The 11,941-nt window shown below is 41.4% G+C and overlaps 1 protein-coding gene across 1 annotated transcript in view; it reads right to left on the bottom strand.

The window, feature by feature from the left end:
- Window positions 1-629: 629 nt before the first annotated feature.
- Window positions 630-11,941, bottom strand: part of LOC103461763 (bone morphogenetic protein receptor type-2-like) — a 21,979-nt gene continuing 10,667 nt past the window's right edge. The window contains exons 5-17 of the mRNA XM_008404116.2: window positions 11,668-11,681; window positions 10,828-10,942; window positions 9,981-10,141; window positions 9,753-9,900; window positions 9,539-9,675; window positions 8,797-8,933; window positions 7,807-7,993; window positions 7,621-7,714; window positions 7,464-7,543; window positions 7,289-7,393; window positions 7,058-7,210; window positions 5,857-6,760; window positions 630-5,303 (exon numbers count right to left, since the gene is read on the bottom strand). Coding sequence (XP_008402338.2) covers window positions 4,996-5,303; window positions 5,857-6,760; window positions 7,058-7,210; window positions 7,289-7,393; window positions 7,464-7,543; window positions 7,621-7,714; window positions 7,807-7,993; window positions 8,797-8,933; window positions 9,539-9,675; window positions 9,753-9,900; window positions 9,981-10,141; window positions 10,828-10,942; window positions 11,668-11,681 — 2,543 coding nt within the window. The 3' untranslated portion in view covers window positions 630-4,995. The remainder of the gene's footprint in view (window positions 5,304-5,856; window positions 6,761-7,057; window positions 7,211-7,288; window positions 7,394-7,463; window positions 7,544-7,620; window positions 7,715-7,806; window positions 7,994-8,796; window positions 8,934-9,538; window positions 9,676-9,752; window positions 9,901-9,980; window positions 10,142-10,827; window positions 10,943-11,667; window positions 11,682-11,941) is intronic.

Raw genomic sequence — 11,941 nt, 5'->3', positions numbered from 1 at the left:
TTGTCAGCTGCAGTGTCTATATTTCACCGCACGATGGCAGTATTGCTGTTGGTCACTCTTCCAGTTTATTATGATTTCCCTGCTAACTGATATTATTTAAAACATAAACATCATGCAGGACTTTCCCTTTGCTTWATTTGAGATCTTTTATCCTTTCCCCCTGATTTACTAATTTCCTAGGTATAAAAATAAAAACAGAAAAATGGAAACCAAAATAAAAAATGTGATAGCAAACCTTGATAGCAAAAATAGCAGAGAGAAAGAATGTGCATTTTATCAATACTTTAAAGATAAAGACAGAACTTGAAAATAAAGCAGCATATTAGTGATAGTGAATACATTTACGGTTGCTGTTGATTGTYTTGCCATTGTATCACATTTTAACTGACTCAATAAAAATTATTGCATGCTAAACCAAGAATTTGGGTCACAAGACTTTTAAATTTTTATTTTGTGGATCAAAAGGTGTAAAGTTAGGGAATCATTTGGATAATATCTTATTGGATACTCTCAAATACTCTGAACTTCTTCCGAATCGCTAAATTCCTCATCTTTTCCCCCACATTATGGAAAAACAACCTGACATGAAGAAACACTCTGAAACGTTTTSTTTTAATTTCAAGATGAACTCAAAGCTCCAATATTTTTATTTCARTCTCTACATGAATATATGAGATGCTGGGATGAACCTTGCTAAAGAATGGAGTGCAGGACTGGGCAGCATGCAGTGAAGGAGATACAACATGTTCTAACTGTGAGCAGCTCAGAATACAACACTAACCGTATACAGCTGTGCTACTTGGTCCCCTATGGAAGCTTACAGTGAGTATTTACACTGAAGGAAACATGTTGGACAGAAAAACACAGAAACACACAACAAGTTCAACAACAGCTCAAACATCCCTGAACCATCAGAGGACATACAGTCGGTACATATCGGATTATATCTACATCATCAGTCACACGGCAAGCAGGACATGATCACAGGGAGGCTTAAAGAGGCCGCTTCTGTTCGGTTTTTACCCAGCTGACCAATCAGACGGCAGCAGGCATCAAGAGGAGGGCTATTTAAAGATGGTGGAACTGAAAGGGTTTRYTTCGATGAAGATGGAAAGTCCAGGAGCAGAACCGAACCAGAATCAGCCCCWTTAAACCTGCTGCGTTTACAACAGAAAACATTTTACTGAGCTGATGCGTCATGCACGAGGCTACATTGGTGAATATATTAACTCTGAATGTATTTCTACAGATGCAGACAAGGATTATTAAATACAAATATGAGAGCTACAGTAAAGACTTTAAAGGGAAATTCAGCAGCAACCTGTGATTTCAGTTCAGTATAACAGCTAATAAACAAACTTCTGAAAAACGTCATTTTTACAGTTTTTTTTTTTTTTTTTACATTTTGCAATAATAAAACTTAATGCACACACTGCTTGGCTGCTATCTATTTAAAATGTTTGTTTTTTCCTCTAACATACATAATTAACTAACAGCACAGTGTGACAGTTACAGTCACATCTCAATACTGTAGAATATCATGGAAAAGTTACTTGATTTCACAAATTTATAAAAGTGAGACGATACATTCATTTATACACATATGGATATATTTGAAGCATTTTATTTTTGTTCATTTTGACCACTATGATTATTATTACAGCTAATGAAAACCTCAAATTTAGTGCATCAGAAAAGTAAGCTAAAAAGCACAATTGATTCAGAATCAGTCTGTTCAGAGTGATGTATCCAGGAACGATAATGCAAAGTGTAGTGGAAGAAAGAAATCTACTAAATGATGGAWAAGCAATAATGATAACCAGAGCATTGAGAGGATATAAAATGAAGYTCATTAAAAACSTAAGATGTGATTTTCATGGTCCYGACACTCAGATGTATCCAAGACATGAGTGAAAACWTTGTGTTGAACCACTCCTGAACCAACGTCAGGAGAAAAGGACTCGACTTTGGCTCACTCCTCTTTTCAGATGAAAGAAAATGTTACATTGAATTTGGAAATCGAGGTCCTAATTTTCAGAGGAAGAGAAGAGAAGAGCTAAGAACACAGATGAGCTGATGGCCTCGTTTAAGACGCATTAACACCTCAGCAGAACCGCAGGCTGCTTGTCTCCATGCCRCATCCCACTGAGGCAGCACTTAATGCAAAAGGAGCCCAAACCACAAATTAGAATCATTTACTGTCTCTCAAATAGACAATGGTTTTCAGTAAGTCAACATTACTGTGTATAAAATCCTTTATGGTATTTTTAGACCAGCAGAATTTKGTCTTTTCATTAGCTGTAAGTCAYAAACCTCAAARTAAACAGAAACAAACACTTTATACACACATGACTGTGTATGAAACAAATATATGGGTTTCACTTTTTTATAGAAATAAGCAAAGTTCCCAGTGAGATTCTAATTTACTGTGATGAAGATGTAACTTAACTTTCTTTCCAAGATCCAGCAAATGAAAGATCAGTTTATAACGTTCAGTCATCCATCAGCAGAAAGAGCTGTACAGAGGGAGGCTACAAAATTAGCTGCTGAGTCTTTTAGTGGGAGGAACATGATGACTGACGGCTGCAGCAGCTGGACMGGTGGACTCATCCTGGACCAGTAAAACCAGTAAAACCAGAGCTCCTTCACCATCGCTCCCATGAAAAGTCTTCTTTCATTAAGTTCTATTCCTCCTGGATGAAAGAACAGCTTCAGTTCTCCAGGAACTAATCTGGCCCTGAAGTTCAGCTCAGTCTACCCACCGATGCATGAAACAGGAACAGTTTCTCAGAATACACACACATTCACACACACATTCACACACACATTCACACACACATTCACACACACACAGAGCATCTAAAAACAGTACAAAGTGTATAAAATACAAAAATAACCAAACAGAACTAAGAAGGCATCTTCAGATCTTAAATAACAGTTTGACACCATTATTAAATGCTAAATGCTGCTAATTTACTGCAAGTGCACATTTAAATATAGATGAAATGTAAATAAATGTAACATATCGCTGCAGGCATTTCTATAAAAACAGCCGCAGTCTGCAGAAGAAGCTCCTGCATCTGCAGAGCTTCTGTTATAAAAAGCTCAAAGAAAACATGAAACTGGACTGAAACCTGTTTCATGTTCTGCTGTTTTTATATATATTTTAAAAAGATCTAACTCCTGTTTTAGAAAAATGGACATTAAAAACTTCCTGCTGGAAACCAGTTTGTCTTTTAACACGATAGAAAATGAGATCTGATAGAATCTGAAGAATTCAAGATTTTAACCTCACAGACTAAAACTATTTAAAATCACATTAAGTCTGAACTCTAAAGGTTTTTAATGGATCATCAAGGAGAAGACGATGTTGACGGGGCAAGACAGCAGCTGTTTAAAGGTCCAGTTCACCAAAAAGATTAAATTTTTTCTTCTGTCTTCCAACAGCTCTGATGTTTTCCATTCAGTTCCGCTGTGATCTGAGCCGTAACCTGAACCTGCCTGTCGTTTTCATTCCTCTGTCTTCAGACTTCAGTCCTGCTTCGATATGGTTCTTTATACCCAGTTTTTAAAAGTGAAAATAAAAGAGATTCTCCAACAGAAGGCTTGTCAGTCTGTTGACCATCTGATCCGACTCTAAACAGGTTAAGACAGAAGCTGCAGATCAACATTTTCTGTTTCAGTGAGAACTTTTTAAATCAGTTGCTCTTTGTGCTAAAACTGAACCACATACACAATACATTAGTCTAACTCTGTGCTTAAAGTGCTTAAAGAAATAAAACATGATTGGATGAAAGCCTCTCTGTTCCCACTAACTGAGTCAACAGGRAGGTTTTGATCTTTTCTGTGAAATCATCATCTATAAMATAATCTATAAATAATAGATCTAYAGRTTAAATCTGATCCAGTTTTATGTCTGAAAATCTGTCCAGAGCGTCGACTCGTCTGCAGGCTCCTTTCAGAGTAATATCACAAATTATTTTATGTTTTATTCTGGGTAGAAAACTCAAATACAGGTATAAAGACCTGCATTTGAGGAGAACCTCTTCACTAACACCAGGTAGATCACCTGGTGATCAAAAAGACCTGATTTACATCAGAAGTTAAAATGTGGATCAGGAAATGACATCACACCCAAATTAACCAGATCCTCTTTCCGTACAGAAATCTTGAGGGATTTGTTATTGTGCTTATTGATTTGGGCCTGAAGATGAGAAAAATGTGCAAATTAAGACATTTATCAAAGTGGCAGCCAAACAWTTAAAGTGTGAATGTGACTAATATTTTTTTTACTGTTGGACATCAGAGAAAGTGAATCTCGGTGCTATCCAACTGTTTGAAATCATCTTTATGAACACTGTTCAGTCCATAATGGTGGAGATAATGAAATATGTCTGACCGGCTGTGTGTCCGGTGTGTTGCCATGGTGACAGRCATAAAAAGGAAAATGCTTTGACTCAGGCAGGTCACAACCAACCAGCTGGAAGGTTTATCTATCTAAAAGGGGCTCTACCATTTTGTCTCATCTCAGCACCAAGGGTTTAGGATTAGATTTTTTTTCTATAAAGTAACCTTTCAAAAAGAYCCTAAAATGCTCTCAGACACTATTTTTTTTAAATAGGATATCCAGGGAAACATTTGAAGAACTTGTTTCTGCTTCCASAGAATAAAAATTCCTACAAATTACAGAAGAAAATCCTGTAGATTTCGCTCTATGTATCCTTCTGCATCTGGTTGCCCTTTTTCCTATTCATTGTAGGATGTGGTGCACAGCGCCCCCTGCTGAGCACACAGAGTAGATTATTCCAGTTCCTGTTTTCCATCTGACGAGTTTCACAAATAATGCCCTCTAAATGTACAGCATCAGTTCCATCAGGTCTGTTCCACCTCAGATGTTGTTTTTGTTTTGTATTCAGAATAGTTAACTGCTAAGAACCAAAGTTAAATTATTAAAAAAAGAAGAAGACAACATCTCCACTGGGTGCAGCAGGCTTCTCAGAACTGGGTCATCCCATCCGCCTCTGAGGTCGTGGTCGCCGTGGTTCCTCCTCCGACCAGAAACACAGCCATGCTGGACTTGGACTGGTTGATTCTGGGCACAGCTGCTCCTCCTGCTCTGAGTGGGCCAGACGACACCTGGACCTGACCGCTGCTGAACTCAAACTCCAGGTCCAGATCRTTATCCGAGGAGACCACCCAGGAGGCTGGACGCCACTTCTTCAGGGTGTATGGAGTCTTCACGCGGCGCTTGATTTTCTCACCTGTGGCGCTCAGACTGCCGTGATCCATCACAGAAACATCATCTGAGGAGAAGAGAGCAGGAAATAAGGAAGCAGGAGGAGAAACATGGACTGTTCATAATAAGTGAAGGTATTAACTTTGGGCCAGAGGAGGAACGATCTAGAGTCAGGACACAGCTTCAGTTACTGCAGCTAGAAACTAATGAAATCTGGACTGGACCTGAACCTTCACACCTTTATGTGGTCGGTACTTTATGTGACTTTATGTGAAGTCACATAAAGTACCAAAGTCTTCCGGAAAACTGCAAAACAGCCGAAACACTGAGTTCATTTAAACAGAGGCTAATTGCTTTTGATTCATAATAACTGAGTCATTAATATATTTGATGTGTATGTGCTTGATGATTTTGATGATGGATAAAAATGTAATGTTTATTGCTTGTTTCATAATTGGTGACTGTATTATATTTCTCTAGTGTAAAGCACTTTAACTACCTTCCTGCTGAAATGTGCTGTACAAATTAACTTGACTGTTTCCTGCATATCTGGAACAAGAACCACAAACTCTGAGAAGTGGGTTAGTTGGATCTTCTGCACAGACAGCATGCTGACCCACCTGAGGAGATGCAGGAGGAGGACAGGTCCAGGGAACATGGACGCTCCGGCCTCCTGGTTTTCGTCGGCCTGAGCAACAGACCTGCTGTTTGAGCTTCTGAAGGTTGATTCTGCAGCTCTACAGGCTCTGATGCCAGACTTTCTGCAGGAGCAGGATCCAAATCTTTAGTTTCCAGGGTGCAGATGTCCAGAGGTGGAGCTGCTGTAGCTGTAATCTCTACCAACGACGGGTTCAGAGGAGCTACTGATGCTTCTGAGGCTGAGTTCTGTTCCTGTTGGCCTCCTTCTGCTGGAGTTTTCATTTCTTTCTGACACGTTTCAGAATCTGCGGCTTCACTTCTGGCCTCAGGCTGAACCGACACCATTTCTAATGCAGGATGAATAACTGAGCCTGCAGGAGGAGGTTCACTGTTCCTGGTTTCTGCTTTAGGAACACTGACCTCTGCAGGAAGATGGAGCTCTGAGCCCAGCGGGAGGCGATTGTTGTTGTTGTTGGAGTTGGATCCTTGTCCTCCTGCTCTGCTCGATGGACCATGATGATGATGATGATGAGGAGGAGGAGGGTCGCTCTCAGCAGGAAGCTGCTCTCTCTTCAGCAGAGGTTCATGTTCATCAGGACTGAAGTTCAGATTCAGGTTCAGTCGGCTGTCCCCGTCTCCTCCTCCTCCTCCTCCTCCTCTTCGTCCTTCATCCCCCTCATCCTCCTGCGGCCCTGCAGGGTTGGTTCTCCCTCCTCCTCTCGTCTTATTGGTCACCAGAACAGGAACGCCGGAGTTGTGGCTGCTGGAGGCACAGAGGACCTCGGTCCCGTTCGCGGCGCTGCCCCTCATGTTGGTAACCGTGGTAACCAGRTGTGCCTCCACAGATGGGATAACTTGGTTCATCTTAGCCACACCTGTCTCCACCTGGAACAAACAAGATCCATTCTTACTGGAGGAGAACGAATCACACAAACCTGTACAGGAGGTTCATCTGATGTAGGGCTGCAACTAACAATTATCTTAAATATTTRGAAATATTTATTTTGCAGATCAGCATCTTACTGATTTATGGTGTTAATCGTCAGATWTGTAAATTTGATGAGGTTCTCATCAGGATTCCTGCAGATTCAGCCTCATCATTTCTCTCTGCTGTCTGGATACAGATGAACCTGATTGGTCCAATTGATTCTCTCTGACCAATGAGATCACAGGGTGTCATACCTGTCGGTGGGTGGACCTGAGCCTTCCCAGCTTCAGCCGGGACTCGCTGGGTTTGGGGAGCAGGTGGAGGCTGGTGGGCCTCTGGGGGACGTTCTGCTGCTTGGGGAGGGGCTGGACAGAGAAGGAGGGTCCTGCTGCTTCCTGATTGGTCGCCTGCAGGACGAACAGGAACAGGTGTTACAGAGTTCAGTAACAATTCCTCCRGTACTGAGAGAAACTGAGAAGTTTTACCTCCACACTGTGATGCAGGTTGGAGGTTTGTGGTGTTGATCCAAACTGCTTCTGAGAATRYTCCATCAGGTTTTCCTGGGAAGTTTCTCTCAGGTTTTTCTGAACCTGCAGACACAGATRTTTATAGATCCTGGCCTTGTGAGGAGGAAGACTGAAGACTAAATAAACAGATAACCTGTTTAGGGTCCAGTTTGGAGGCCTCCAGGTCTTCCTCTGTGAGCTGCAGACAGACAGGAATACTGGGTGCAGCGCCCCCTGCAGGACAGGAGCTCTAGTTAAATTTGATATGGATTAAAGTTTTCTAATTTGAGCTTCAGAGTTCAGTGAGTTACCGTTTAGCTGAGAGACGCTGCAAAGGACAGAGTCAGCCCTCAGGGYGCTGGAGGTCATCATGCTGCAGTCTGAGGAGGCCGAACGAGGTTTAATCTGTAAGAGGAGAGAGAGGGTGGGGGAGTTAGACAGTCAGAATTTATTTCTATATGGATTCATATTTAATATGCCGCCTGTTGAGCTTCTACCTGTTGCCGCTGCTGGTTGATGCAGTTCCTGTTCTTCTCTCCAACTTCTGCTCCACTCATTGCCGTCCTGACAACCGACGCCGAGTGCCCGTCTCCCTGGAGGTTTTTAACCACGCCCACKTGGAGATCCTCGATGTAGCAGGAGGCGGAGCCAACCTGAGGAGTCCAGCGGCTGTGAGTCAGATTCCTGAAGAATAGAAAGCAGAAACGCAAGATTGTTTCACGAGTTTATTGCTGTGGTGGGATTGGAACTATAAACCAGTTCGTTAGAGAAGAAAAATCCTGAAATGATTAAATTTCATATTTAATCATTTCAGGATATTAAAATTAACCTCCATATTAAAATTAACCTCCATATTAAAATTAACACCAAATAGCTACTGTTGTGTATATCATGATAAGTGAAAGGTTCGACTTTTGTTTCAGAATGAAAAAGCAATATGTGGGTCTAAGTCAGTACACAAAGGGTTCCTGAACCCAATCCTGAAAAGCTTCCATMCTACAACTTTTCGATRCCTCCCTGCTCCAACACACCTGAATCAAATGAATGGATCTTAACCAGACGTGAGAACAAGAAACCAGGGGAAGACAAGTTTTTGAATTGGAAAACACAATTTGCAGAGCCAAAGTATTGTGACGTTAATAGCAGTGACAAATCCAAATTAGCAAGGTTAATATTCTTAGACTGTTGYAAATACTCAGATGGAAGAAAACATCTGCTGGACCAAATATGTAGCAACACCACTACCAAACAATGTCTGTTTGAAGAGCTTATTGGACTGGGGATCCAGTTAATGTAGATGCAAAAACTTTRTGTCCTTCCTGTTGGTAATGGAAGATTCAAAAACTCATWGGATCGTATTCGTGTAGGTGGTGGTAATACACCTTTCCACAGAAGAAGAAGAATGACTGAATAGTGATTTCTAGGGAGAGCTAAACATTTTCCTGTTCCTGTACCTCCTCTKKTCCAGGTGTGATCTCGGTCTCTACCTGTGGTTGTGCAGCGCTGTATGGGGGCTCAGGAGGACGAGGTCAGCCAGGCGTTCCTCAGCACACTGAGCCGTGAGTCGAGCCTCGGCGTCCTGGTCCCAGCAGTCCTCCATGGTCTCCTTCAGAGCCCGCAGAGCCTGTAAACACATCAAACTGAGTCGGTGACAAACAGCAGCTGCAGGCCCTAAACAACCAGGCAGTTCTAAAACATTATCAGGTATCTGATCTGTTTTAGTCATTTTAAACAGAAATAATAAATCAGATGTGATGATGGGCCTTTCAATCCTGAATCCATTCTGTAAGAAATAATAAATCAGATGTGATGATGGGCCTTTCAATCCTGAATCCATTCTGTAAGGCCCATCTGTAAATTTTAATTTTGGGCCACATCAATATCTTGAATGTCCTCAAAGGGCAGGTAACGGCAAAATATACAGATAAAATGATCTGTTAAGCTGTTAAAGTATTATAGCTTCCTCTGCATTCACTGAGTACTTCAYAAAATGAAATATTTAACATCTTTTCACAATGAAGTTTGACAATATGCAAAAAACTGATTTGATTTAAGTAAAAAATATTTAAATATTGTTTATTTTGAACTAATATTTTTGTGGCCCTTTAGAATCTTGAGGGCCACCAGACTCCAGAGGGCCACATGTTGTTGGCTGGATTTTGACCTACAGGCCTTCAGTTTGATAAATACTGTAAGTGATGAAAGACAGACAGAGTTTGGGATACTGACCAGGCTGTTCTCCTTCCAGGCTTCTGGGAATCTGGGTCTGTGTTTCTCTCGGACCACCAGGATCTGCATGTCCTCAAAGCTCGGATGATTCCCGACTTCGACCTGGAACGCCAGCTGGTACTCTGGAACGGCTTCCCCTGAACACACACCGACCCCTCAGTGAGGCGGTCTGAGCACCTGGTGGTCAGACAGTGCAGGYGGGGTCAGGATTTACCTGGGAACAGGTCGCAGCACCTCCTGAAACTCTCCCAGWACAGCAGACCCAGGGCGTACACGTCCACCTGCTTCAGAGCCGACTCACAGTCTCTGAGGTTCAGCGCTCCTCCCAGGACCTCCGGGGACATGTACCGGACCGTCCCCACCTGCAAAAGCAGCCCATTAACTCCGCCCACTCATCTGATTACAGCTTAATCACATCTCAGGAAAAACCATCGGTCCAGACCTCAGATATGGCCATGGTTTCATCTTCTCCGGGCCGACAGGTTCTGGTTCCAGTCAGCTTCATTGACAAGCCAAAGTCGGCGAGGACACAGGACAGATCGGATCGGACCAGAACGTTCCTGCTGGTCAGGTCTCTGTGGGCCACGGGGGGCTTGTACTGGTCTGAATGGGAACAGACACAACAGGTGAGTTCAGGTCTGAGGATAAAATCATTTATTTTCTAAAGCAAGACTTTTCTAAGAAAATCCCCCATGACAGATGAGAAAATTATTTAATCTTTAATTTATGAAAAAATATACAAAATATTCTGTTTCGTACAGCAAGTTGAAAAGTACCTGCTGCAAGTTAAGGGTTACACTTTTCATCCCGACTGAAAATCAGTTTTTACTTTTACAGACAACCAGATAAAAACTGACATGATGGTAAAAGCTGGACTCAAAAGGCATGTCTGCATCTGCATGAGCTTAGTGGAATCTGCTTTGTGAATCTAGAGTAGAAATACACCAAACAGAAAGCAAAGCAGATGGAGGAGATGGTGCTACTCTGTGAAATCTCCCTCCTGCATGTTGTGTGTGAGAATGAATCGTTTTTTCATCTGACGCTGAGCGGCGTTTCGTCCAAACCGTCAGAAAAAATTCTCACACTGACTGATGTCTGTTTTCATCACTATGAAAACACAGATTGTTTTTCTTCTGACTCCCACACAAACCATCCTGCTATCCCTGATGCTCCTCACAAAGATGCATCCGCCAGAGAAAATAGTTCCCAAACCCTCTGTCAGCTCAGTGGAARCTTTACAGTGAATCACTGACAGTTTCCTCCATGAACCTGTGATAACGACTTCTTACCTCCTCTGTAGAGCTCAGTGTGCAGGAAGGCGAGTCCWCTGGTGACGCCGTGGGCCATCCTGCAGCAGGTCAGCCAGTCCACAGTGTGAACAGACAGGTACTGAGACAGACAACCCTGAAACGGATCCAAACGTTACAAACGTTACAGGAGACTTTTATTTAGTTTGAGACTGAAATTCAATTAAAACATTTTATCTGCAGCTTCCAGGTCTTCAAACTAACTAAAACAGTCTGAATAGTTTATTTCCAAAATTTTTTGTAACTATAAAAATGATTCTCTTTCAGTCTGCTATTTTAAAATAACATGTTTCTTTTGGGTCAGTTCTATGTCGTTAATTCAGGATTTCTCTGGTTGTTTCCAAATGAAAACCTTGTGCTAAACATATTAAGATTGAAGCAAAATGTTTCATTAGAAAACAGATTTCATGTCCAATATTGGAGGCAAACAGTCATGTAACAGTACATATAACTATGGACAGTAACTTCTGATATATATGCAGTCCATAACTATTTTTTGGCTTTTTTTAAGGCATCAAAGAAAAGTTTTAAAATCTAAAGTCTAGAGTTGTCCAGGCTTTATAAGAACCTGATCACTGTTAACTTTCTACCAGCAGAACTCCAGTATTACTGGGCAGATTGGATCAATGTGAGGAAAGGAAAAACTGCCAACTGTCTCTGAACTGAGGCAAAGATTTTTTTTTTTACTGGATTTGTTCCCAGAAAACAGTTTTCTGATCTCCCTACATGAAAGACCTGTATACTTTTACTAATTAAAGTATCTTTTTTTTAATTTAATATTATTTTTAGAGAAATAAATGTCAGAACTTAGCTGGCTCTTGCTGTGCTGTTCAGTTCTATTTAAGAACAGTTTATGGTGTTCGGTTATTCAGTTGTGAAAACTATAATTGTTTTTAGTTCAGCTTTAAGCAGTGAGATGAATAACAGATAAACCATAATGAAACTAATCTAGTTGAAAGAAAAATCAGGTGCAGGAACCAGTTTGAGATTTGTGTAAGACCAGAAGTGAATCTTTAGTTGTTGCTACATTTTCAGGAAGAGAAGAAGGTTAAAGTTGTCTATTAAGGGCAAAATATCCAGGAGGATTGATCCCCTC

Source organism: Poecilia reticulata, linkage group LG2, assembly GCF_000633615.1.
Source record: "Poecilia reticulata strain Guanapo linkage group LG2, Guppy_female_1.0+MT, whole genome shotgun sequence".
NCBI classification, from domain to species: domain Eukaryota; kingdom Metazoa; phylum Chordata; class Actinopteri; order Cyprinodontiformes; family Poeciliidae; genus Poecilia; species Poecilia reticulata.
Note: the sequence above shows the minus strand (reverse complement) of the source record. Positions and strands in the feature narration are given on the sequence as shown.